The sequence below is a fragment of the Scardinius erythrophthalmus genome (genome assembly GCF_964197995.2).
Source record: "Scardinius erythrophthalmus genome assembly, chromosome: 9".
In the NCBI taxonomy this organism is placed as follows: Eukaryota; Metazoa; Chordata; class Actinopteri; order Cypriniformes; family Leuciscidae; genus Scardinius; species Scardinius erythrophthalmus.
In genome coordinates, this window is record NC_138229.1 from 24696375 (window position 1) to 24724114 (window position 27740).

At 36.3% G+C, this 27740-nt stretch overlaps 3 protein-coding genes across 6 annotated transcripts in view; 2 read left to right on the forward strand and 1 right to left on the reverse strand.

Moving 5' to 3' along the window:
* The first annotated feature begins 10852 nt into the window (after positions 1–10852).
* Positions 10853–14117, forward strand: f3b (coagulation factor III, tissue factor b). Its single transcript, XM_081374842.1, has 6 exons — positions 10853–11085; positions 11362–11485; positions 11660–11850; positions 11972–12150; positions 12265–12430; positions 13364–14117. The coding sequence occupies exons 1-6, from the start codon at positions 11016–11018 to the stop codon at positions 13495–13497; spliced, it is 864 nt and encodes a 287-aa protein (XP_081230968.1). The 5' UTR covers positions 10853–11015; the 3' UTR covers positions 13498–14117.
* Positions 14118–14226: 109 nt separating this feature from the next.
* On the reverse strand, positions 14227–23784 carry abcd3b (ATP-binding cassette, sub-family D (ALD), member 3b). 3 transcript variants are annotated; one of them, XM_081374839.1, is made up of 23 exons: positions 23431–23784; positions 23148–23184; positions 22921–23019; positions 22719–22807; positions 22296–22365; positions 21855–21952; positions 21465–21588; positions 21295–21351; positions 19870–20012; positions 19706–19775; positions 19547–19616; positions 19032–19129; positions 18774–18865; positions 18536–18627; positions 17935–18004; positions 17689–17752; positions 17500–17577; positions 17325–17390; positions 17151–17240; positions 15921–16040; positions 15348–15452; positions 15069–15125; positions 14227–14953 (listed from the first exon to the last, which is right to left on the reverse strand). In XM_081374839.1, exons 1-23 carry the CDS (start codon positions 23535–23537, stop codon positions 14876–14878), a joined length of 1974 nt encoding a protein of 657 aa, XP_081230965.1. In that variant the 5' UTR covers positions 23538–23784; the 3' UTR covers positions 14227–14875. The 3 variants fall into 3 exon arrangements, with proteins under 3 accessions (XP_081230965.1, XP_081230966.1, XP_081230967.1); XM_081374840.1 differs by having other exon boundaries at positions 14367–14953; positions 22921–23016; positions 23431–23718; XM_081374841.1 differs by lacking the exons at positions 23148–23184; positions 23431–23784 and having other exon boundaries at positions 14367–14953; positions 22719–22803.
* Positions 23785–24542: 758 nt separating this feature from the next.
* Positions 24543–27740, forward strand: part of arhgap29b (Rho GTPase activating protein 29b) — a 38207-nt gene continuing 35009 nt past the window's right edge. For both annotated transcript variants that reach the window (XM_081374007.1, XM_081374009.1), the window contains exons 1-2: positions 24543–24685; positions 26372–26719. In XM_081374007.1, coding sequence (XP_081230133.1) covers positions 26452–26719 — 268 coding nt within the window. In that variant the 5' untranslated portion in view covers positions 24543–24685; positions 26372–26451. The remainder of the gene's footprint in view (positions 24686–26371; positions 26720–27740) is intronic.

A 27740-nucleotide genomic window follows, 5' to 3' on the forward strand; every position in this document is an offset into this window, starting at 1 on the left:
AGAGCATAAATGGTTGTTTTTTAACATGTTTCCTAAACACTCCCCTTATCTTCCATTGGTCAGACAACAAGATAGCTCCACCTTAAACCCAACACCATTCGTTGAGAACTGGACAAAATGCTCAAATAAACAAAGTGATGTTTTGAAGTGTTGCTTTACACTTTTTGTGGGATTAAATGCTAATCAAATGGCTTGCTCATAGTTGTCACAACTCTAAAGTATTTTTTTTTTTTTTTACAATCAGACCTCAGTAAAAAAAAAATATATATATATATTTTTTTTTGTGAGTCTTAGTCCACTTAGTTAAAATTATACCATTCAAACCATTTGGGGTCGTTAAGATTTAAAAAAAAAAAATTATCAAGGCTGCATTTATTTGATAAAAAACTGTTAAAACAGTAATTTAATAAGTGAAATATTACTATTTAAAACAACTAGTATATCTGAATATATTTTAAAATGTAATTTATTCCTGTGATGCAAAGATGAATTTTTAGCATAATTACCACAGTCTTCAGTCACATGATCCTTCAGAAATCATTCTAATATGAAGATTTGCTGCTCAAGAAACATTTATTATTATTATTATCAATGTTGAAAACAGTTGTGCTGCTTAATATTTCTGTGGAAACTGTGATAAAAAAATCTCGATTATTTAATAAAGAAAAAGTAAAAAAAAAATAATAATTAAAAAAAGTACAGCTTTTTAGAAATCTTTAGTAACATTATAGATTTCTTCACTGTAATTAAAAAAAAAAAATTTAATGCATCATTGCTTAATAAAAGTATTGTCTTTAAGAAAAAACTCCCAACCTTTGGCCCGTACTGTATGCTAGCATAGTCCTATGTTGACCAAATATTGTTTTGCCAATACTTTCTCTCTGGAGAAACAGACCCAAAATACTGATGACTCATCCTGAACTGCAGGTTCTGTCCAATCATTTGCTCTTTAAAATGAGAATGTTCCTCCCCCAATACCGCCTACAAACGACTAGCAATTAGCTAATTATGGTTCATGATTCTGATGTAACTAAAGCTTGTATAAAAGTTTGGTCACACTTTTGATTAGGGTCCAATTCTCACTATTAACTAACTATTAACTATGACTTTTCTTTTGCCTTAATAAACTCATAATTACTGCTTATGAATAGTTAGTAAGGTATTTGTTGAGTTTAGGTATTGGGTAGGATTAAGGGATGTAGAATATGGTCATATAGAATAAGGCATTAACGTGCTTTATAAGTAGGCCTACTAATAAAAAGCTAATAACCTAGTAATATGCTGGCTAAGCAAGTTAATAGTGAGAATTGGACCATAAATTAAAGTGTTCCAAAAAGTTTCTTTCACAAACTTTAAAAAAATATATATATATCAGCATCAGCACGGCAAAGTGCTTGTCAAGTGATATAATTTAAGTGACGAGAAAACTGGAAATAGAGAAATATTATTTGTTTTAAAAACTCAAGTGGGAACCATTTTGGGTATCTGCAGAGACACCTGCCGACTAGTCGCAGAAATGCATCCTCTCGAGTGTCCTGCCCTTTACAGGTAAACAAATCCTCAGAGCTCCGCACTTCAGGCCGTGAATATTCCAGAATTAACCATCTAAGTGTTATAATTATCATCTCTGTTTAACAACGACAACGTACCATTAAAATAACCGTATCAGTTGGTAAGAGACATGACACCTGGATGAGCGTATAGCCTACTTAACAACCAGAAGGTGGCACTCACATAGCAATATAAAAAGAGGTTCTTTGAAAGATTTAAGCGTAACTCAAAGAGAGATAGGCTAACCATGTTTTGCTCACGGGATGGTTTCCAGTTGTTCAGGAAGAGTATAAGCCACTTATAACATTAAACTTATCAGTAAAGCCAACACAAAACTGCTGATAACTGTGAGAGTAATCGGTCATGCACATTCCAGCCAAAAAGGGATTTCATCACTTCAGAATGAGAAAACACAGCGAGCACATCTGCTCTGCACAATGCCAGCTCTGTTCAGTGAGTGCAGAGTGAACCACAGCATGTGGATCATGTGTGTGTAGTCAAAGCTAGCTTGGAATGAAATCTTTTGTGAATCTAGTTCAAGTGCAGATGATGTCTATATGCCAACTTTGAAAGATATGCAAACTTTTAATCTCACCTAAAACAAAGTTATTAGCCTATAGCAGAATGTCCAAGCTGCTTTTTCCATGCTATGAAAGCGAATGGAGACCACATCTGTAAAGCAAGATTTTAAAAAAAAAATATACATTTTAATGATACTTTATGGTGATATTTTAGCTTGACTCCACCATCCACTTTCATTGCATCACAGCAGCTAGAAGTCCTGCTATAAATGTCTAATAAAGTTTTCATGTTTAATTATTTTGTGACGCGCTTTATCACATGAATTGTCTGGAAAAACCCAGTGCCCTCATAATATATATATGCTAGTTCCTAGAATTAAGTTCCTAGAACCCGGTGCGTAAGCATATTCCGTCGCATATATTTGTCTTTTCTTAATAATCTAAAAAAAATTGTTTTACCATATCAAAGGAAAGAGGAAGTGGTACATTGTACTTGCATCAGCACTTGTAACTTTATTAATGAGGGCTATAGATCTGCTTACCAAACTCTGCGTGACATGTGAAAAATCATACCTAGGGTCACAAGGATGTGACCAAGTCAAGTGATAAAATTCATAGCTACTGTTACATTACTTATTGCAAACCGCATGACATCCTCTTTACGCTAACAATGTGCATTGGTAATCAATGAGTGTTTTTATTTCAGCACATTGATTCATCTGAATGTTGATAATGATGGAGACCAGTTCCTCGGTCAGCAGGAATGCTAAGGTGTCAGTGTGTATGTTTGAACTTTCGGTTTGTGTTTTGATTTGTTCCTGTTTGCCTTGGTTCTTTTCCCGCCACTCCTTTGTTTGTACGGTTACCGTCATCATCAGTTCAGTTGTACCACCTGTTTAGTCCTCATCGTCATCTGTCTCACCTGTGTTCTGTTAATCAATGTAATCTGTCAGTCCTGGTCTGATCTCCGTCCTATTAAGTGTGTGTGATCCTTCTGCCTGTCTGTACCCGTTTGTATTATATTGTTGGTAAAAGTTTGCATTGGAACTTCTCCCTCGTCTTCTTCTGCCTGCACCACACAGTGATGTGAGGAATGTGGAGGTTGTGCCGGACAGTGTTCATCAGTGACTCCCATCTCATAACAGCTGTTGCATAACCATACTGAGAATAATTAGCAGGTTCAGAGATAATACAGAAAATCTCGTGAAAAGGCAAAGTTTTCTTTACCCTTGCATGTTCCTTTCCTATTAAAAGAACAGTCCCTCGAGTGAATGGATCATAGCGTTAGTAAAATGGGAATGATTCCCAGCCTGCAGGGGTGGGATCGATCCACATGAGAGCATGGGAAACTCAGAAAGGGACTTTCTTAGACTGCAATATTTTGTATAATTGTTTTTATCATTCTAGCCAGGACATACAGTCCTACAAAAAAGTTGCATGCTAAATATAAATGAAGAGTTTCCCAAATTTTTAACTCAAATCAGTGTATTTTCATTTCCAATTTGTTGGAGGCTTTCTGGAACCACACATTACATGGATGAACAAAATGTGCTAGAAAAATGTGAGATTTTTACCGTTTTTCTTGATTGCTTAAACACTATAACCAGGCTTTTGAAATAAAAGGAACACTGTAAAAAATTTGCTGTAGTTTTGCAGCTGTTTGCCAGTAACTTACTGTAGATTTAAATTTATGTTATTTACTGGCAACAGTTTGTTCAAAGTTAAATGAACATTAAACATTAACAAGTCTTTGTCTTTAAAGAATAAAATTATAAAATAACAATCTAATGCAAAGCATTCTGGGAACCAGAAATCTTCATCAACCTTTTTCTGTTTTTTTCCTTCAGATTTTGGTTCCCAGAATGCTTTGCATGAGGATGTTATTTTAGTTTTATTCTGTAAAGATAAAGACTTGTTAATGTTTAATGTTCATTTAATTTTGAACAAATTGTTGCCAGTAAATAACATCAATTTAAATCTACAGTAAGTTACTGGCAAGTAGCTGCCAGTAATACTGTAATTTCTACAGATTTTTCTAACAGTGAAGGATAAGGGCAAGGAAGTCTCGGATGAAATTCGTGCCACTCTAGTTGCCCTAGGTATGACCATGAGGGAAGCTGGGCTACGAGTAAGGCCAAATTTGAGTCACTTCACCGTCGCCTCGATCATAAGAACCTTCCGGGAGAAAAACATGTACAATATGTACTTCAGACTGCTCTCTAATGTAACTTTTGAGTGCAGTACACTGTGCTGTTACAACACATACATGTACTTTAGCTGTTGCACTATACTTCTGTAATAAAAAGAAATGTGTCAAATTGCCTCACATAAAGGCAATTGAGGTTTGCCTGGTACATAGAGGTTTCTTAATGCTTCCATTTTTCAAAAAGGATGTGTTACAGTTAGGGTAATCAGTACTTCTATTTTTCTACACAGCGATGATGAAATGGAAGAAGCCTGCCAAATATTTCAGTTGATGCGAGACAGCGGGGAACAGGCGTGCAAGTGGATTTTACCCACGCTGCCTGGCTAGGTGTGTGTGTGTTGTACTGTGTAGTACATGAATGAATAAAAATGTGCCAATGTATCCATTGTCTTTTGTGTTCATCATGTGAAAAGGTTTGTGAGGGGGGGAACCACAAGCAACATAACTTACCAGTTTTGGAAATGTTGTTTTGAATTTATTGCACCAGTGTGTAAGACTATGTTGTAGTGTGTGATGTCTGAGGGCAAAGTTTGGTTTTTCAGCAAGAGTGAATGGTTTTGAGTGTAGAGCTTCATTTTAACCAGAAAATAGGATGTTTGGGGAATTGGGTGAGACGTTATGGATTTGTGTTTAGCCTACTGTTTTGAGAATACGAGGCATAGTTTCAAGAAATGTGTTTAAGCAATCGAGAAAAACTGTTATCAAGAAGGGTGTGGAGCTGAATGATTGTTGATAATGGCAGTAAGTATTTGTAGAGAGAGAGAAAAAAACTTAATTTTCTGCAAGGATTGACTTTAAGACTCCTTAGTGCTCATTGGCAGAGAGTTTTACCAGAAAGTTCTATCTGTCTGTCTGTCTGTCCGTCCGTCCGTCCGTCCACCATCCATCCAACCAACCACCCATTTCTCCATTACTCCATTCCTCCGTCCATCCATCTTTCAGTCTTTCTATTCATCCATCCATCCATCCATCCATTCATCTCCATCCATCTTTCAGACTTTCCATCATGCATCCATCCATCCATCCATCATATTTCCATCCATTTATCTTAATTACAGTGCTGCATTCAGTTTGCTTCAAGAATTGATTTAGAATTTAAAGGCATTCTCAATTCAATTCTGAATGGCACAAAACCGTAAAGACTCTTACCACGTTTTATCATGCAATGGACTGCTAAATGACGTAGAGAGACACTCACCAGCCGGCTGTATCCATATCCAGAGGAAAACTGAGAACAGAATGGTACTGTTGACAGGAATAATCAGTAATATCCTGGAGCCAGAGGACAGCCAACAGCTCACTGTCTCTGAATTTGAACTAATGCTCTGGCCACGTGTTCCCTGTTTCCTGTTATCCTAAATGGAGACTTTCTACAGACACTATATGACTACTCAACCTGTAACAATGGCCTGAACCAGGGATGGAGATCCTTTAGCCTGATCATTATACTTGTGTGAGCGATGATAGCGTGTTTATACTGGATAAGAGGCCGACTTGTTGGAGTCTGGGAGACATCTGGGATTTCTGGAGAGATGTCCTCCCTCCACTGTTAAATTCCTCTACATAGAGTGTTTAGCAGGCCTGTCTCCTGGGGTGGGATTGGGAGTGGAGTGTGGGGTGGAGGTGGGTGTCTGAGAATGTTCTATTGAGCTGTCATGTGAGCCGTCTGTTGAGACAAACTCAGCGTGAAATGACACAATAGAAATCGAGTTCTAGTTATTTTTTAGTCAGCATAGGAGTAGACTTTGTGGTTCAACCTCCTGAGGCAGTCAAAAGGACACAGCGGAAGGACAAGCAGTGGAGGGTTCAGGAACTAACAGCTTTCTAAATATAGCGTTTAGTCAGACCTTCATTTGACCTGTCATCACCACAGGCTTGATTAGATACATTCTAAGACACGTAGAAGACACTTCTCTGATTGTGACAAGTTACCAAGGTGTTAGTCAAGAGACTATGACTGAAAATTAATGGTGATGACATATCATATTTTGACACATTATTTCCTCAAGTATAAGCCTTAAAATATACGGCTACCTTCGGAACTTTGCAAACACCCTATACATATTGACCTGGGTGTTACTGTGTTGACCTTTGTGTTCTTTCTTATTATATTCTTTATTACTAATTCTGATATTTAAATTAAACACAGCTGTAAAGTAGAAAGTACCGTAAGAGGTACTTCCACTCTTAAGATATTTTGAAATATGTATTGCTCTCAGAATGAACTCCCCCACATGCATTTTTCACAGCCAGTTGCTGGCAAAATTCCAAATTCATTTCTATTTTTATTCAAGAACTTTCTCTTTCTGCACAATGAAAGACTCATTTGTTAAACCTGAGTTTGGGCCATTTTTGCTGTCCTGCCAAAGGCTTTACCTTTAATCTCATCAGAGCACAATATTCCCACCCCCCCACCCCCCCAAAAGGCTTCAGTTTTGTCACAAGACTTCGAGTAAACTCTGGATGTGACGTAACATTGGTCTTTTTGAGAAGTGGTTCTCCTCTAGTCTGTTTTAACAGTAAAAAGATATACTACGCAGTATATTTTTCCATGATTTTGAAAAAATATACAAGTGGTACTTGAGTCTGGAAAGCTTTTCACTGTGTTGCATATGCAGTTGCTAGGGTGTTCCGAATTTTTGATAGGGCATTGGGTGTTTTGGGTGGTTGTGGTCTCGAAAAAAAAGCCCTTGCTTTAGTATTAATCTGTTGGATCTAAGCAGTGTGGTATGAAACACTCACATCTATACTGTAGATATGCTGATGTTGATTCAAACTGCAGGCGACACTGTTGTAGAAGCACGTCACACTCTTAAGAGTTCCATATAAGTCTCATGACCATAAATGGAATTCAGACGGCCCATGGAGGCTGGTATTCTTACTCCTTACAAATAATTGAGACCATACTTTGAGGACGGTAATGTCATGGAAATTGTACGCCACACGTCTGCCACACTTGTACATTATTGCGTCTCCAGGAACGGAAAAACTGTTTGAATGAATTTTCAAATACACATTTTGAAAATGTCTTGCTTATTGTACTCTCAACCTAAACCTTTAAGTATTTAAGTAAAATCTTATTATGTTATATAGATGTAATGTAAATGTAATGTAGATGTAAATAGATTGAAACCATTCAACTCATCAATTGGTCATAAAAATGATCCAAATTAGTATGAAGTATTTAAAGCAATTATGATGATTATAAGGGCATTAAAAATAGACTGCCGAAATCTCTCATGCGAAGAAACATTTTGGACATAAATATTGCTTTAGAGAGAGTCCAAAATAAGTCTGCTATTAGTAGCAGCTGTAAAAACAAGAATCCAGTACAATCATGAGGGAATTACAGTACTTTTTTGCAAACATTATGTTTTCAGACTCATTGTTGTTCGTTTTAGTGTCTCACCCATCCAACCAGTCAGAAGCGACGTTTCACCACAGTGCCCTCTCTCATCACAGTTGAATTTCATAATTATTTTCTTTCGTTTTGATGCTGTTTTAGATCAGTTTGATTATTGCCTCCAGTTCCTTTTTAATGTGGTATCAGACAAATTGTAAAGCACCCTATTAAAAGGAACTGCTATTTCCATTATGCAAACAGTGTAACAGACATCCGCCATAGTTGCCTCATTCTAACATGGTTCCTATCTATTCCATTGAAATAAGATTACAACAATGATTAATCAGCAAGGTTCATGTATCAGTAAAGAGTCATGCTTTACCTCTTAGTACCAATGATTAAGTTTAGATTCAAGAAAATTACGTATAATTATTAAGTATAAACATGAGATATTTTGCATCACCAACCCATTCCAGTTTACAGAAAAACGACTTTTTATTAGATTTCTTGATGCAACAATTAAGTAACTGAGGAAAAGCACAGAATCATAAAAAAAAAAACTTTGATCACGCATGTGGCGAGATAGCTATTTTCTAGCAGAGTCATTGCTGTGACAAATTTACGGTTATGAAACTGAAAGCTTGTTGAGTTTGATGATGTCAACTGGCAACTTATGGGAAAAATGTTAACTTCAGTTTGTGTATTGTTACATTTCCTGGCTTTAGTTCACCAATATTAAGCCCATTATTTGCCATGTTCAGCCCCAAATCTGATTTACAATCATTTATCATCTCAAATTATGGGATTACTTCATGAAAGTTTATCCCACGCTATTTAGACTGTCTGACCAATGTCTCGGTGCCTGACTGTAGGTTACCTCAATCTCATGATACATGTCACGCTGCATGCATGACTGGACTTCCACTTAAATTTTAATTAAACAGTCACAGGATGCAAATTCCAATATTACTCAAACAGTTTGAAGTATTTCAGATGTTTACCACTAAATAAACAAAGTGACATTGCAAATGCACATTCTGCTCTAAACACTTGAATTCAGGTCACCGAACGTAACCTTTCAATATAAACTATTAAACCAATCCTGAGTATCCTTAACAGTGTGTTCATCTTAGCAGCCTCATAATAATCAGAGGTTAAAGTCACTATGAAATTAGAATGGGAAATTTATGGAATATTGCAGTGTTTATTATAAATGATTTATCCGTGTACATCATTATTTTTGTAAAATTCATGTGCCCTTTTCATTTTTAATCAAAATAACTTCCCCTCCCTTCAGTGCCGTCTCTTCTTTGATGATGTGTTTACTGGCGCGAGGGCGGGACAACCTGTCACTCACATGAGATCAACCAATAGCAAACCTCAATCATCCAATCAATTAATGGTGGGCAAAATCAAGCCCCATCCCCGTCAAGTGTTTTCCTGTTCTAGAAGCCATTTCACTCGGAATATATGGAAGAAATTGCAACTTCCATTTCATGCCAACTTTAATCTGTGATATACATTATCACAGAGTGAAATGATCAGTAAGAAATGCCATATTGGTTTGCTTCTAAACCCTTTGTGCCGAATAGACCACTATTTTGCACATGTGAGCATGTATGACAAGAAGTTAGACAATAGGAGTATTCAGCCAGCGCTCATACCTGTATTTACATCCTGTTTTCGGTCGAAGTCCAAAGTAATCGATTGTCGAGTTCACGTGTATAGGTTTAGTACCTATGATCACGCGCGTGAACTCGACAATCGACTACTATGGACTTCGACCGAAAACAGGATGTAAATACAAGTATGTGCGCTGGCTGAAATAACATCACTTTTATCCATATCTTTCTCATCTACTGCAGTCAGATTCACCGTGTTCACTCTGAAGGAATCACTCACATTGGCTGGGCACTTGTAATGACACATCAAGGATGTTAAGAGGCTAAAAGCAGGTTTAAAACTTGCCCCATTGAAGTCAACAGGGTGCAAATTTTAAAAAGAGGATAACACGGTGTAGGCAACACCGATTTTTGTCGTTGTTCTCTGTACTGACAGCACTCCAAATTTACAAAAAAATGAGCTCAATGTTAAAATTGACCAGAGTTCTGTAGCCTGTAGTTTCTGTAGCCAGAAATGATCTCATCATCCGCCATCTATTTCCTCTGATGGATAAATGAATGGTTTGCTAATCTTTCCCTTAATACACATGAATTAATTAACAGAGTTGATAAATGTTTAAGATCTGACAAATTATACACAAAAAAATCCATCAAATAGGGCAGTTTTGCTGCATTTTTATCTCCTTACAGTAAACTTGAAAAGGAAATGCTTTGAAAAGAAGGTTAATAAAATTTATTTGGGATTTTGGCCAAATAAATAGCCAAGTTGGTTTTCCCAGCAGTCGGGCAGTCCGTCTAAGCAGCTTATGAGGGAAGAAAGGGGCCGCCAGCAAATATTTTGTCCTTGGTCTTGTAAATTCAAGTAAAAGGGTTGACACAAAATCAAATATTTATTGGGGTTGACTAGAAGTTGTTTTCTCATAAACATGTGATAACCTGAAGTCAGAGAGGCACATGAACAAGCCAAGGCCAACAGAACTTTGGTTAGGCCCTACTTACGAATCTTCCTCAGTTGGTATGATGCTCTTTGCCACAGAGTTACTTAAGACTGTATCTTCCCAGGATGGCACACACGAGTGGAACTTCTCACTAAAAAGAAAAGCCTTTTTGAGAAGACCTGCTTATGGGGGAAAATTATTCTTTGCACTGTGCAGATCTATAAATAGGCCTAATATACAAAGTATTTTCACTTCACATAGTCAGATCATACTATTAAGAATCGCATTTATTAATTTATATATTTGATTTATATTAGACTACAACTGAAAATGCATTTCAAATAAATCTGTTTGGGTGATTGTTAGCTAAACACAACTAAACTGAATTAAGATTGTAATCTTAATTCACCTGCACAGCACAGACTAAAAGCAGTTAAAACAACACAGAAATGTGCAATGACTAAATTACCTGATGATATAGCAAAAAACTAGCCAACATTCAGACGTCTATTAGCGTTTGTCAAAATCTCTATAAGACGTATTTGGATTTTGGATTATCTTCATGAAACCGGTACCCGGATAACCATATATGGTTATAAGGCCCGCGTTACGGTGGATGCCCAGCCAGTGACAAAACCCCAAAGTTAAGAAAGGGGCGGGGCTACATTCGTGACTCATGACGAGTCTCCTCTGTGGCTGGCAGCACGCAGCGCCAGAGCTGAGAGCACTCACACACTATAAAAACGGCTCATTAGTGGAAGATTTGATTGAACAAAGCTCCTCGGAGGAATAGATTGGATTCAATATTTTACGCCTCAATTGCTATCACTAACGATGGAGAGCATGACTGTAATATTTTCGGCACTTTTTCTTGCCTGGCTTACTCTCGTAAACGGATCCCCAGGTAAGAAATAGGGTTTTTATGGATGTTTATTAAAATAAAATGGTAAAACTGTCAACGAATACAATAAACTGTTTATTTGTACTGTTTACTAGTATGGCAGTCTGTAGTATAATATTGTACAGTACAGCATGCATGGCGCAGTATTCTAGCCTAACAGTTATATCTGTGAACTTCAGATGAGTGGTTTTGTTGTATCTCAAGGTTTGGTTGTAATGGAAACCAGAGAAAGCTGAATGATGTTTCATGATACTGACTGATGTCCTTTGTCTCATTTAGCATCAGTGCAAGTGGGCAAGCTTCCCAAAGCCAAAAATGTGTCGTGGTCATCTCACAATTTCAAAACAATCCTATCATGGGGACCAAAACCTGTCAATTACACATATACAGTTGAATTCTCAAGGCAAGTACACAAATATCTTACTTAGCCAGCATGACTTTGCTTTGGTGTTTCTCTGTATTGTTCATATATTAATATTATTTTGTGATCAACATTCAACACAAAATAATAAAAAGGTGTACACATGATTGAAACCCTATGGCATGTGATCCTAACCAACATGTTTTTTCTCTTCAGAGCTGGTAAGGACAAATATACAAACCCTAACTGCATCAAAACCACTGAGACCGAGTGCGACCTGACCAATGAATTGGACATAAAGGGGGTTTATACCGCTGAAGTGCTCTCAGAGTCCCTGCCGGGGATGACTTCTGACCATGTGGAGCCTCCATTCACCAGGTCGAAGACATTCTGCCCTTATAATGACAGTGAGTGTCCAACCATGCATTCCAGAATATGCTAGAGTTCAAAAATATTACTTCATTCATCGAAACTCAACAAATATTGATTTAAAGCAGTTGTTCTAATAAATTTGATCTGTTCCTGTAGCTTTAATTGGAAGACCTAAGTTCACCTTGACGATGAGTGAGGACAAAAAGATTGTGCTGATCATACACGACCCCATCACAGCTCTGTACAAAAATGGCAAATCTCTGAACATCCGTGACTTCTTTAAGAAAAATCTCAAGTACCAGATTAAGCACAACAAGGCTGGAAGCACGGGAAAAGTGAGTGTCGGCACGTTTACCAGCCAGAGATACAATTAAAGATTTCATGCCATGCGTTTCTTATTTAAATGCCCTCCGACTTTGCAGTTCTCACATTGTCTTGTTTGTTTACAGAGAACTCGAATTGTGGATGAGAGCAGAGCAGATTTTCAGATAGATGAGGGTCAGAGTTACTGCTTCAGCGTGGCTGCATATATCCCTTCCCGTAAAGGAGACAAGATGTTCGGAGAGTGGAGCCTCCCCAAGTGCTCTCCACAGGAGCACAAGACCCTTTTTGAAGGTAAGTTTTAACAAGACTTCACAATTTTGTCTTACTGACATTTACGGGGATGTTGCATTCATTTGAGAGACAGAGGAAGGAGACACAGGCGCATCCAAGTATTCTAAATGATTCAGGTTTTGCTCAAAGATTTAGTTGTCCAGAATTCCTGTGTTTTGGAAAACAGGAAGGTTGTTAAGCATGAAGAGGCCAGCTCAGGGTCAGCTTCCAGAGTAGAGGAGGGAGGGTGATGCACTCTGCCATTACTCAGAGACTGACCAGGGAAAGACTGCTGTGCTCAACTGACTTCATCTAGTTGGGTGGGACTAAATTAAATATTGGGACTATTGGAATATAAAATCTATATATTTCGTAAATTCATTAAATAAAAAAAAAAAAAAAAATAAAGATTTTTTTCCAAACCTGGACTTTCCAAACACAATAATTCAAGGTTGATGATGTGTTTATCTATTAATTCATTAAAAAAAATATGAATTCATGATTAGATTTAAAAAAATAAAGTGCTATATATATATATATATATATATATATATATATATATATATATATATATATATATATATATATATACATATATACATATACATACATGCATATATACACATTTTATAAAGTCATTAAATTTAAAAGTTTTGTTGAGAATGATATTTAAAAAAAATCCAAACAATTGAAACTAACAATACAAATAGTTGATTTCTATGAACTTTGCACGTTTAAACAAATACAATTTTAAACGTTTTTTTCCCTTTTCTTTTACATTGACATTTATTTATCAATGAACCTTGACTTGAGCAATAACTTAAATTCTGTGTCAGATTGGCATTTAAAATGGTCATATTGCTAAGCTTTCCACTATGATTCATTAAAATAAATTATAGACTCTGTTGTAATAATACAATGAATAAATTTCCTCTTTTTTTTCTTTCTTCGTAGTGTATGAACCTGCTGTGATTGGAGGAGGAGCGCTCATTATACTGGCGTTTGTAATTGCTGTAATAGTTCTGATTGTGGTGTGCTGTAAACGAGCACAAAGACAAAAAATGATAGCCAAGGAAACCATAGTCTAGAGGAATCCACCATTTCTGCTGATCAAGCCATGAACGGGACGCACAGCTGGACTGTAACCATTTTTGCGCTGGGAGGGACCGTTGTGTGCGTAGCACTGGACTGGTTTCTATGAAACACTAACTCTACACGATATGTTATACATATCAGACTTGCTTTTATTTTATTTTTAGAACAGTGTATTAGTTTATTAAACTGCCATATTTATTGTTTTCTTTAGAAATACTTGGGTATTAGCTGCTGTGTGTATATATAGATTTATATCTAAAGGGAAAATATTTAATGTGCATAAAATATTTTTTTAAATGTTAATTGATACTTGGAACTTTAAATAAATTATTCATGTTATACGTTTTTTTTTTTTTTTTTTAAAGGAGGTAGCAAAACTAAACTCCAGGATTTAGTGGCATCATTGAGTTATGCTGTGTAATGACTTGTGCAAAAGGAGTTGCACAATCAAAAATGAGGAAGAATGGAGTAGCATATGCTCTTTCGGGGCAGTGATTCCTTTTTTCTTTTCCATTTTGTTAAAAAAAATCCCCATTAACTACAAAAAAAAAACTTGTTCCGATTGTGAAACACAATTTGAGAATTAAAAGGATTTTTGTGTAAACAAAACTTCCAAATGACAAGGAAAGCTTGTGCAACACTATCTGACAATTAAATGGAACAGACACTTAATATTCTTGCATTCTCGTCTCAGTAGCTCACCCTTGTGGTCAGTTACAGTAAGGATGAGAAAAGTTTGGTCTTTTTCTAATAATGACTGACTTAAAACAAGAAATGAAGTGAAATGCAAACAATTATGCGCCTGTGAAAGTCAAAACCAAAAAGTATAAAACCACAACAAAACAAACTTGTACAAAACAATGTGGGATTAAAATTAATTCCAGGTTTCTTTAAGTAATCACACAGATTTCATTATATGTTTTGTAATTCAGTAAAACATGTCTGTAAGGCACTATGTATACACATTAATAAATATCCAATAGGTTCTCAAACATATTATTAAGCTTCATTATATCTTAAAATTAATTTTCCATAAAATAAAATTCAGAAAGACAGCTCATTACACTTAAATAATACAAGTTTCCATGGTGTTATGATGAACTCATTATTGTACAAGTGGCATGCAACAGTGTTATTTCCAAACATAAATCAAGTACCAACAACAACACTACTTTTATATTACAAATTCTTGATTTTTAAAAGGATATCAAACCCAGTTTTATTCCTTATCACAGATAACCTCTCCCTGAGAGATCTTTATCCACAGAGTTACAATCCTTTCCCTCAGACGAAGAAAAGCAGTTATATTTAATTTAAAATTGTGAATGATTTACGCAAGGATTTGCTCACGATTAAGGCCCAATGTTATTATTATGATCCAAACTCCACCGTTTCCTTCGTGATGGACTTAAACTCGTAGTTTCCTCTTCCATCCATCTTCAAGTAATACTGTAGAAAAGAGAAACAATGAGTTAAGACTTCACCGCACATTACTTTTTCAGTTTTAGTACTTTCATCATAAAGTTGGCAGGATTCATTAGAAAACTGAAAGACAAGATTGTACCTCGTGGTGCTTCCATAGTGATTTCCTATGGGAGACTGTGAACAGTGTGATGCCAACCTAAAGGAGAAAACAGATGATTCCAGCTGAGCTCAGGGAGACAGAATGTTCCTGAAGCAAACTCCCACAGGAGCAACAAATACATTCCTGACTTCCTCAATTCTGTCACAGATAATGAGCATGGTGGGGTGACCACTTGCTGGCCCACTGTACATAACTTCTCTCCCCCACAAACATTTTTGTATTCAACGCATTGTGAATAAGAAGATGACACCTGACTACCTTTCGACAGTGGCTGTAGATGAAGTCCTCCACATCAACGCTTACAGCACTGGTGCACTCATCCAGAATAGCAAACTGGGGCTTGTGGTAGAACAGACGAGCCATCTGCAATTCAACATAGAGTTAAGTTCCTCATGAGGTTCCTTAAGATATGATTAATACAGGCCACATTAATATCTGTCTCTGTCTCACCCTAAAGAGAGTTTTTTTTTTTATAAATTATTTATATTTCACAGATTCTTTTTTTATGCATGTGTCCTCATAATCTTTAATCAAAATGACTTCCCCTCCCTCTTGCAGCAACATATCATCTCTTCTCTTCTCTGATGATGTGTTTACTGGCGTGAGGGCGGGACAACCTGTCACTCACATGACATTTGAGCAATAGCAAACCACAACCATCCAATCTATTCCCGATGGACAAAAATCAAATCCCGCCCAACATTTTTTTGCGTTCGAAAAGCCGTTTCACTCGAATATACGTCACAATAAGGAAGAAAAGAGAAAAGACTATGGCAACTTCCATTTCTTAAAAAAATTAAAAAAATAGATGATGAAAGAATAAGAGCTTACAGCCATCCTCTGCTTTTCTCCGCCACTGAGGACATCCATCCAGTCCTGCACACTCTCCCAGCTGCCCTCTCTGTCCAGGATATGTCCCAGCTGGACATTGTCCAGATATTCCTTAAGCACCTGACCACAATTACACAATATATAATAACAGTAACACTATAGTTTACTATTCAAGCACATTACTTAAAGGAACAGTTCACCCAATAATTACAATTATCCTAAATATTTATTCACTCAAAACCTTTTCTCCTTCAGTGAAACACATTTAGCAGATTGTCCAAATTCATTGTTCTGTTTCATAAAACGAAAGTTGACTGTCAAGCTCCAAAAAGAACATCATAAAAATAGTCTAGATGATTTCATATGATCTTTCTGAATTCATATGATAGCGTTGTTTGAGAAGCAAACTTAAAATACAAGTTACATGCACACATTTTATACTGCTTTCTGTACTTTTTGGAACTTCAATCAACATAAGGGTGAATAAATAATGACAGAACTTTCATTTTTAAGTACGTTTTAAAGTGATAGTTCACCCAAAAATCTAAACTCTAAACCCGTAAGTCTTTTGTTCATTTTCAAAACAGAAATGAAGATATTTTTAATAGATTTCTCTCCCTCCATTGAAATTCTATTACTTCAAAACTTTTTACACTACAAAAAGTTAATAAGGACATCGTAAAAGTAGTCTATGAATCGAGCAGTTTAAGTCTTCGAAGACACGATGGTTTTATATGATGAATAGATTTAATATATAAACAACTGATCAACGCACATACCTAGAGCACATCAAACATGGTCAACAGGAGTTCAAATGAGAACAAACCTCATTGGTTCTCACACGTCAAGCAAGTACATTTGAGCTTCCGTTCTCTATGTTTGTACATTGTTCATATGTGAATAAAAGTAAATAAAATTTGTTCATCATATAAAGCGATCATGTCTCTTTTGAGGACTTGGATTAAACCGTTTGATTTATATGGATTTCTTTTGTCATCTTTTTTCTTTTATAATCTCTTTAAAGCAACAAAGTTTTGATTGAATGGACCTTCAGTGGAGGGACAGAAATCTCTTTGATTTCATAAAAAATATCTTTATTTGTGTTTTGAAGATAAACAAAAGTCTTATGGATTTTGAACAACGAATGATGACAGAATTTTCATTTATGGGTGAACTATCCCTTTATCACATAACATCTAATTTTGCTGTCCATTTGATTCTAAAACTCACCCGATCAGATGTTCCTTTCTTCTTTTGGTCTTCATGTGTGTCAGGATAAATCACCTGATCTCTGAGGGAACCCAGTGTCATGTAGGGCCTCTGAAGAAAAATACAAACAAATTAACCTGGAAAATATAAAGGGGAACATTTTCACATTTAACCTGCTGGCATGAAAATGCCCACCTGAGGAACATAGAAGAGCTTCCCTCTCTCTGGTTTTGTGAGCTGTCCTCCATACAAAGGCCACAGCTTGGGAAGCAAAGAAAGACAATGTTAGTTAACAACAACAACAACAGCAAAAAAAAAAAAACACTGAGGTTTCTAAAGACACATAATTCTGCTGAAGAACATCTCTGACCTCTCCCAGCACCCTGAAGAGGGAACTTTTCCCACAGCCGTTGGGCCCACAGACCAACACATTTGTCCCAGATGACACCTTAATGTAAGGAGGGAAGATGGTAATTACCAAAACCAGATTGCAAAACCCTGTTATACAATCTAAATAACAAATTTAGACTGAAAAACATTTTATTTATGGAGCAGTAACCTCAAAAGACAAGTCACGGATGAGAATGTCTCCATTGGGCGTCGCTAAAGGTATGTGTTCAAACCTGTGGATGAAAGGATACAGCTCAACTTGAAACACTAATGATACGCTAGTCAGACACGACGTCTACATTCAGAAAAATAAACAAATAGGTCTTTGGGACTGAGGATTACACAAATGCATAAATGCTAAGTAGCTAACTATGATGGCTTGACTGATGTTTTGTTTAGTTTGTACGTAACTTACTTGATAATGTTGTCTGCGATGATGATTTCACCTCTCCCAGGGATAAGAGGGATTTTCTCTACTGCTGCATCTGTCAATTTTTTTTATATATATTTATATATGTATAAAATTCAAGCCAATATACATACATACATATATATATATATATATATATACACACACACACATACACACATATATACACACACACACCATTAATAACGTTACAAAATATTATATTTCAAATCAATTAAATAGAACTTTCTATTCATGAAAGAATCCTGAAAAACAAATTGTACATAACTGTTTTCAACATTGATAATAATAATGAATGTTTTTTGTGCATCAAATCAGCATATTAGAATGATGAAAATTCAGCTTTGCATCACAGGAATAAATTACATTTTAAAATTTCAAAATAGAAATTTTCAATTTTAATAATATTTCACAATATTACCGTTTTACTCTATTTTTTCAAATAATGCAGGCTTGGTGAGCATTTTACTGCAAATTAGCATTTGAACGGTATTATTAGTTTACAATTCATTGAGACATCTCTATGTCACAAAATCATAAAATGCTTCAAAACAAAACAAAAAACACAACGCACAATGATCCAGACCTTTGATTTGCTGTGTAATCATGGTCCGTTCATATTTGCCTGAATTCAGCTCCTTAAGGACATCCTGAATTTCTGTGATTCGTGCAGTGAACCTAATAAAAGGATTCAGATTCCACATAAACACACTTATACTCCAGCAGATTAAAGACAGACGGTAAGTGAGCACTGGCAAGTGTAGAGATGATGGATGGCATGAGGACCAAGCAATGAATGAATGTACTGGAGGCAGAGCACTCACCCGGACAGTCTGGTCATCTCTCTGCCTGCCAGGACGATCCTTCCCAGGGCCTGTGCCAAACTTATTAACATCCGCCCACTCTGGTAGTAGTCCTGCAGAGGAAAACAAACACAGAAGAACTTCTATCTTCTGTGCAAACATTTATCTAAGGAAATCCTTATTGACCCAATAAAGCAATTTTCCAAAGAAAATTCAATCTGGAGAGATCAAAGGTCAGTAATTACAAGCAATATATTATCTGGATTTATTCATACTCACTTCCAGTCGCTCAGCGTATGAGCTGTTCAGATGCCGTTGGTTTGTGAGGTCCAGGAACGACCGACTGATAACCAGGTAACCCACCACCATGGCTATGTCTAGAGAATCATCAGAAAATGTGTCTCCCATGAAAGATTCTCTAAGTCTATCTCAATAATTCTTTCATACTAGGGCCTGTATTCAAAATACTCTAGGTAAGTCTACTTTTAAAGTCAGCATTGCCATTTTCAGCCTATTTTACTTTCATAATATGACATATTTCCAAGTGAAACATTTACAATGACATTTGGATTGAGGTTTTGGATTGGATTTGGATTGGATGGATTACATTTGGATTGAGGCTTAGAAAGAAATTATTTGAACAAATGAATTGCTCACAATAAGATCTGAAAACAGTACATTAAACAGTTCAAAGGGCCAAATTTGATCCATGCTGACTTTGAAACCATATTGACCTTGTTGAAGTTTAATTTGGATTCTGCAGCCATCTTCAGTAGTAGGCTATTTCTGCTTACATTTGGCTATGATGCTGTCCACGACACCCATTGAGAAACGAAAGTGTATGAAGCGATTCAAGTGGTCCACCTAAATAAACAAGAAGTCTGATTGAAAGATTCACTAACAATGTGTATGGATTAGATAACGGATATCAAAGCTATTTTTATTTTCCTCACCAGTTTCTGAAAGGATCCAATAATGGTTTGCTTTTCTCTCCTGTTGCCGTTGTAGAATGCGATCTCCTCACTGAAATAATATGGAGAAACCATGCGTTTTTCTTCAAAAAATACCTCAGGAGACAAACAGCCAGACAAAGAGATGGAGGCCCATGGATACATACCTGTTAGTGATGAGACGAGAGTTGACATATCTGTACTCCCCCTCGTACTTCTGCTCGGTTATGGTCATCTTGCCGATCGGCCTGCGCAGTCTGGTCAGGATCAGACCGGAGAACAACAGATAGCTCAGCAAACAAGCAGGGCCCTAGAGAGGAGCAGGAAGATGCTTCAAACACCGTGGGGACTGAGGCACTTAATTAGTAATGAATTACCCATAACACTGTTATAAGTAATTAATTACCGTAATTTAACGGGATTACTCTTAACTTTTCTGTAATTTAATTGCAGTTACTTCTGTTATAATTGCATGAAATACTGTAAAGACTATAGAAAAAGTATATATAAAACCAAAGCGGAATTAAAATCATATTTTAACGTCTAGTGTTAAAATGTATGCTTAAAATGTAACTTTCTTCCTTTAAATACTTAGGTCAAGAATAATTTATGCAATTTTATATTATTTATTTGGATGTTTTATTATCATGTCTATCCTTGTATCCTTGGCCGAGTCTAATATGGGATTTAGGAAATAAACAGAATGCAATACTTTTTAGAGAGAGTAATTAGAACAGTAATCTAAAGCCCTATTCGGATGAGACTAGTTTTCTAAACGACGTTTGAGTTACAATTCCTATCACTCGACGTCTGTGATTTCACATACCAATTCGACTAACATCTCCGTGTTTATTACAGAGGTGGGAGTGTGTGTTTTCTAGACGTGGGCATTCCAGAAGGTCATGTGCTGTGCGCACGTGGATCACATATGACGTATATGTCTAGTTATTATTTATTGATTTCATTTTCATTTATTTGAAAACCCTATTTAAGTAAACTTATCGAGCTTATAGAAGTGGCTGTTTATAATAAACCCACATAAGTGAGCAGCGAAATATAGACAAGCATCTTACTCTTACCTGGCACTGATATTAAAATGGGACGTCTTCGCTTTTTTTAGCGATTTTGGCTCTATTTATTAATTTTATAATCTTATTTTTTCGTCGAATACCATCCATATTGAAATGAAAGCATGCTGAACTGAAGAATGGTGTGCAAACGGTAGCTCAGGTAGGTCAAAAAACACACGAGGAGAAGCGTTAGGATAATACAACATCAGCAATCAGACATTCGCATTCAGACAGGATTAGCATTACCTGAGATCATTTTTCCAGACCTTTTTCCAGAAGGTAAAATTCGCCATAATCTTTACTGACATTGTCCGTAATGATTACAGAGATGGCACGTTCGGACGGGACTAAAATCACTGAGAAGCCCTGGTAATAATTACTTTACCCCACCCCTCCATGTAAAATCCCGTCCGAATATGGCTTAATATACTGTTGAAGATGTAATTATTAGCTAGTAATTAATTACTTTTTTAAAGTACCTTACACAACACTGCTGGTAAATTATTCAAAACTGACACTTACAAGAGAACCAATGGCTGTGTTGAGTTTGCAGATGTAGATTAATATGTCTAGTAGAGGCTGGAGGAAAAAGAAAAAGAAGTCTCAAACTGAAGACATCTTAATATATGGTTCAGAATGACCAAGAATGTGTTCTTTTTTGCTGTAACAGAGTGAGTGTTGCTCTGTGTTACCTTGCTGACATTGGAATAGAGGTCCACCACACTGTTACAGAACTTCTCCACATCTTGGGTTATCAGCTGGTCTGGGTTGGCAATGCGGTTGTCTAAGTTGCCAATCTGATAGTATGTGAACCCCCTATTGGAAGATATAGTGTTGTAAAACATACAGCAATGCTTTTCTAGTGAAGACTTACACTTATAAAATTGCGTTTCTCTCCCCAAAGCTTAAGTTACTTTTTAGGAAAGTGAAACTGAATTTAGAATGGCACAACCGTGCTTTCTGTATTTGACTGCATACGGGGAAAAAAGCTAATAGAGTTAACTAAAAATGGATATGAACAGAAATATGATAAGGCTGGATTCAATTTAAGCATCATTCACCAGTTGACGAATATAACTTACGTCAGGTAGTCATTGTAAAGTTGATTGGTCAGTCTTACTCTGAAGCACAGCTTCAGTTGGTCGAGTCCCAGCTTTAAGAAGTTATTCACTAGAGCTATCTGATGAGTCACACAAAAAAACATAAAAACATTTTTTTTTTTTATAAATCTGTATGAAATACATAGTCAAAGAAAAAACAACAGGTACTAGAATATGTAAATACATTACCTTTAAAAAATGCATAATTACCCTGTTTATTATATGCTAACTACATGTAAATAACATTTTATAGAACAAATGATCTATGTTATGATCCCTTTATTAAAAATAGCCTAAAATATTTAATACTGAATTATACATTATATTATCATATACATTTCTATAAATAATGGCTTGTCAAGCTAATTTGGACACAGATAAATTGGACAAAGTTTAAAATTGTGCAAAGTTTAGTCCACTTACAAAAGGCATGACTGTGATAAAGTTGACCAAGTATCTTTTGAAAGCAGTTGTCGAGCGTCCAATAATTGCACTGCAAACCACACACACACACATATTGAATAACAGTCATTGGGTGCATGTAGTCGGTACACATTACAAGAAAAACAGGACAGACAGCATTTAAGTGATCAGGCATGTTCCACTGGCAACGGCACCCAGATGTAGTCATACCACTGAGAAACGCACTGGACTACAAATACAACAAATATAGGAAAAACATTCAAAATCATTATTCAAGATCAGATGAGATAAATATATATAAAAAACATCCCCTAATGTTAAGGAATTATTTATGAAGTACAAAAAAAAAAATAATGGAATATTGTGATCTTGCAGCTAATACGGCATGTGGAAAATGTGATCAAAGATCTAAAATTTTCATACCTCTCAATCATGGTCCCATTACGGATCACCCAGACATCGCAGTAGGTTCTGGCTATGAGCATCGCAGCAATCAGAAGCAAATATCCTGACTAGGATAGAAAACAACCAATAATGCAGCAGCAACCTATATAAAAAAGTATTTTACCTAGACCACACAGCCAGTGGAAACAAAAAATACAAACATAATAGAAAAAATACTTACCTCTTTGCAAAAGGTCTCTGGCAGTAGGATTTTCATGATATGACAAATGCGCCTGAAGAAAACCTTGTCCACAGCAGCCTTGTCTGTCTTTCTATCCTTCTGAAAAAAAAAAATAAATAATTTATATATATATATATATATATATATATATATATATATATATACACAACAAACTCCGATCTTAGATAAAGAATACTATTTAGAATTAGACTAAGGAATATACTTACATCATTGTCAAACAGTGGTTTTGATGCCCCTTTCTCTCTATAAATGAACACGTGGGTAAAGCATGAGAAATCAACAAGCCTTAAAGTAAATCACCTAAAATGTCAATGTAACTCAATGAAACTCAATGTAACTTCAAGGCATATTAACGTCAGAATAAATGAATGCGTCCCATGCATAGACTGTAAAAAAATGGTCCAATGTCAATGATGTTTCAATGTCGAAGAGGTTATATCGGACACCGGGTAAGTAAATGGCAACAGGCAAAAGAAGCAATAATCTTACCCATTAGTTTCCGAAGATAGTCTTTGTTTAATTACGTACACTGCGAACAGCACAGCACCTGCGATGGAGAAATTGCCGGCTGTCAGATGCTTACTAACAGCCGCCATGTTCACTATAAAAACCAATCAGGAAGCGACGGCGGCAAGGAAGGACCCACGCAGTGGATTTACTCCTGTGTTTTTTCACAGCACGACTGTTAACCGAGAGCTTCTATAGGTGTACACATGCCTAAGAACACACATACGCACACCTTAAAATTATCACACACACACACACACACACACACACACACATGCACACACAAACAAACACGGATATATAGGCTCTATAGCCTATAGTGAAACGTTCAGCCGCAAGGTGTCGGCAGAATCACGTCATTCTCCATAGGCGCAGTCATTTCTTTTGCTACATTTTTGGTACGGGTTTTGTTTTAGAAACGTTTTTCCCCTTAATTGTGTGATGTATCAATAAACAGGATAGAGTTTAATTTCACCATTACACCCATCATTTCCAGTTCTAGTTCCAGTTGCAATCTACCTATTCGTGCCAAAATCTGAGTATTTAAACCATATTGATTAATTTTATGCTTTAACTTTAAAAAAAGAAAGAAATATAATGTTTTTTTTATATTGTAAATTTATCAGAGTTATTTATTATTATTATTTAATCTTTAATCTTTCTTTATTTTGAAAATCAATAATTTGTTATCCCCTTTACTGCCAATATTTGTTCATATGTAATTTCGCTTCAGCTTTGCATCAACTGTTGTCTTATATGAAGTGGAACCATACTAACATTATTTAAATATTGACATTGAATTACTATGTAAAGTTTCTAAAAAAAGTTGTAATTTTTTTAATTGTTCTTCGAGTCTTTCTTATTATTTTTTCCGGCTATATGCTGGACCTTATGACTAGCATATAACCCCTTATTTTATCTCTAACAGAAATAAAACTATTTATTATTTTTGTACACTTCTATCTACATCACTGTACTACAGTCTCAGAGCAGCACATGTAATGTTGACGAGGAAAACAAGCGGATCGTTCAGGGCACTCCCCAGCCAATAGGAAGTTTGCTTTGAGGTCACGTGAGTAAGTTTTGAGTCAGTCAGTCACTCAGTAAGTTTTTCTCTCGTCAGTTGTGATGTGAAGAGCGGTCCGTTGGCGAGCATCTTATTTCAGCTTATTTTATGTTTTTACAAAGGATTTACCTTCATAATTCTGCGGTATGATGTTCCTCATGAACTATTCAAGTAAGTGCCACTCGTTTGAGACGCTGTAAACAGCAACCAACTGTTAAAGATTTGTAATTGTGAAGTGGTTAGCTAGCAGCGCTAAAGTGTAACGTAAAGCAGCTATGAAATGCAGAGACAGTTACAGTATTGAGAGGAGTTAGTTATTAAATTCGGTTCGTTAAATCATATGTGCTCTCTTACACTCGGGAAATAAAGTATCTAAATTATATACAGGATTTTAATAATACAGAAGTGATTTGATGCTGATTGCATGCTCTGTTAAAGAGACAAACTTTTCAAGCCAAAACAACATTTAAGTCTGACATAAATCATAGCTGGTGGTCACACTCCACCCAATGTCCGCGTTTTTTCCTCTGTCCATTTCCTCTCATATCACTGAACACTTGCGCGAGGGTTAGTTGTGATTGGCAGGTGTCAAGCCCCTTTTTTAAATGATAATGCATTACTCGCATTCTGCAGCAGACGTGCGTCACGTGTATACAAAAGCAGTCACGTAACGATAATCACAGTGCTCAAGAAAACAGTGTATGGCCACAAAAATGCCATGTGAATGAATGTAAGATGCATTTGTACATAATGGGTCAGGTAGTCTGCATGAGGGCTTGTTCCTCGATCATCATAATGATAGTGAAGAGAGCACTTTAGGTGCTGTGGAACCAGGTGCTGGCTGTTAAAATTAAAATTCCTGTTTGCTTAGAAAAGCAACTCTAGATATTTTGATACATTTATAATATGGCTCTATGTTAACTACCCTTTCAATATGTAAATTAAGATGTCTTTTATCTGATGTTTTTTTTTTAAATCCAAACTAAATTCAAATACACTTAACCCAGATCTAAAATACATCTGCAGCAACCAAATTTAAGGTGTCAAAATTTGTGATAGTTTATGGATTTGAACCTACAACTTTTTTTTTAAAATGCAGGCTACATGGGATCGGATTTGATTCTAAATTCCATGGATTTCATCTTATGTAAAAAGTAAGGAACAAATCAGGATTTATAAAGACAGAAACTGACATGAAAATATTTTTATGTATAGGCTACAAGCCAACTAAAGAGCATGTGCGTACAAACCTTATGCACTCTTATATACCAGTAAATAAAAAATGCAAAGATATATAGTAATATGCATTAATATAATTATATTTGCAAATGAGCAACATTTTAACTTGCTTTGGGAAAATTACATCACCAAAATTAATTGATTAATTATTTCTTGGAAGAAAAAAGAAATCTATAAACACTAATAGTCAGAAGTTTGGAAACAATAAGGTTTTTGAAAGAAGTATGTTCACCAAGGCTGCATTTATTTGATCAAAATACAGTGAAATATTATTACATAAATATTACATATATGTTATTGCTAAATTTTCAGCAGCCATTACTGCTGTTAGTTTGTCACAGTTTACCCAAAAATATTAAGCAGCATAAACTGTTTTCAATATTGATAAAAATAATAAATGTTTCTTAATAAAGAGATATTTCTGGGCATTCTGTTCATGGAATTGAAGATTAACTGCGATTTACAAGGGATGCATTAAATGTTTTGTGTGTACATATTATATATATCATTTCAGAAACATTTCGGTCATACGCTCTACATTCTACACATGTTTATAAATGGTGCACCTGATATTAGGTTCCACCGTCTTTGTATGCTTACTTTAGCTGTCTCCCACAGTGCCCTCAGCTCTCCACTGGCAGGCGGGCGCTTGGATCTGCGGCTGATGCGGCTCAGTAACGGCAGAAGCGGCTGCTGGAATGTTCCGTCAGGGCAGCAACAGTGGGAATAAGCGCTTGGCAAGCGGTGCTCGTCTCTCCCAGCCCAACATCCCCGTGTCCCTGTCACCCGGCTCCAACAAAACACAAGAAATGGGCCGCAGCTCTAATGACCCCCTCAATGCAATGGGCCTGGACCATACCATCACCGCCCCAGGAGGAGACCCTGAATACATCATGCAACTGGTCAATGATGTGCGCAAGTTTTCTGACGTGCTGCTGAGCCTAAAGGAGGCTTTTCGCTCCAAAGGTGAGGTTCTACCTAAAGCTGCAGTCCGTAACTTTTGGTGCTCTAGCGGTAAATAAACAGAACTGCAGAACAACGTTGCCGGAGCTACTTCTCTCTGTTTGTGTCTATGACGAGTCACGCAGGTACTGGGCTACTCCGCAGTGGTACGACCCGCACCAGACTAAAATAGTCAGAATATAAACACTGTTTATAGGTGTACCCTAGTGATTCAGGATAAGAAAATGGATTCATGATGTACTCGCTTATTAGCTGTAAAGTTACAGACTGCAGCTTTAACTTTTGCTACATCAGATGCTTCCAAAAGCATTCGGTGCATTTCAGCTGTGGTTGATTGTGTGGTATGGCTGCTTATGACTTATCAGCTTCTTCTAAATGTGCATATGGGTCAGTCTTGTCAGCCCACGGTGATGTAGAAGTTGTGTTAGTGTTTCTCATTCCCATCACTGGAGGAGTGCCACGTCTGTCAGGATGCCACGGGTAAACTCCTGGCCATCCTGCTGAGAGTGCTTCTTTTCTGCTGCACAAGGCATCTCTGAAATTTGCCTCCTTCTGGTAAATCCCACCCTCTTTATAGATATGACTGCACATGATACACAGAGTCTGTTGTTGGTTATTCCTGTTTCAAGGTACAGAACTTTATGGGAAACTATGTGTTCCCTGTTCTGCATTATTGGAAACCGCTAGAAGATGATGTTCCTGTTAGATCCTTCCTTTTAAAGAAAAGTTGAAAGAATGAAAGGCCTTTATAGTCATGCACAGTAAAAAAATAAAAATATATTTATGACAGAGCTGTGGAGTATAGACAGTGGCTGGCCAATTATGGTTTGTGGTCTGTACACATTTAAATACTTTCCCATCTAAGAATAGCCAAACTGTCCCACCCCCAGCAGGGAATTATGATGCTTTTTATTCTTTGTCACTGGCTAAACAAGTGTGGTGGTGACTATAGATTTGCTATTTCTGCCAAATTATGTTTATGTACACTGTGAAGGTTTAATTTCAGTCAGTAATTAATATTTTT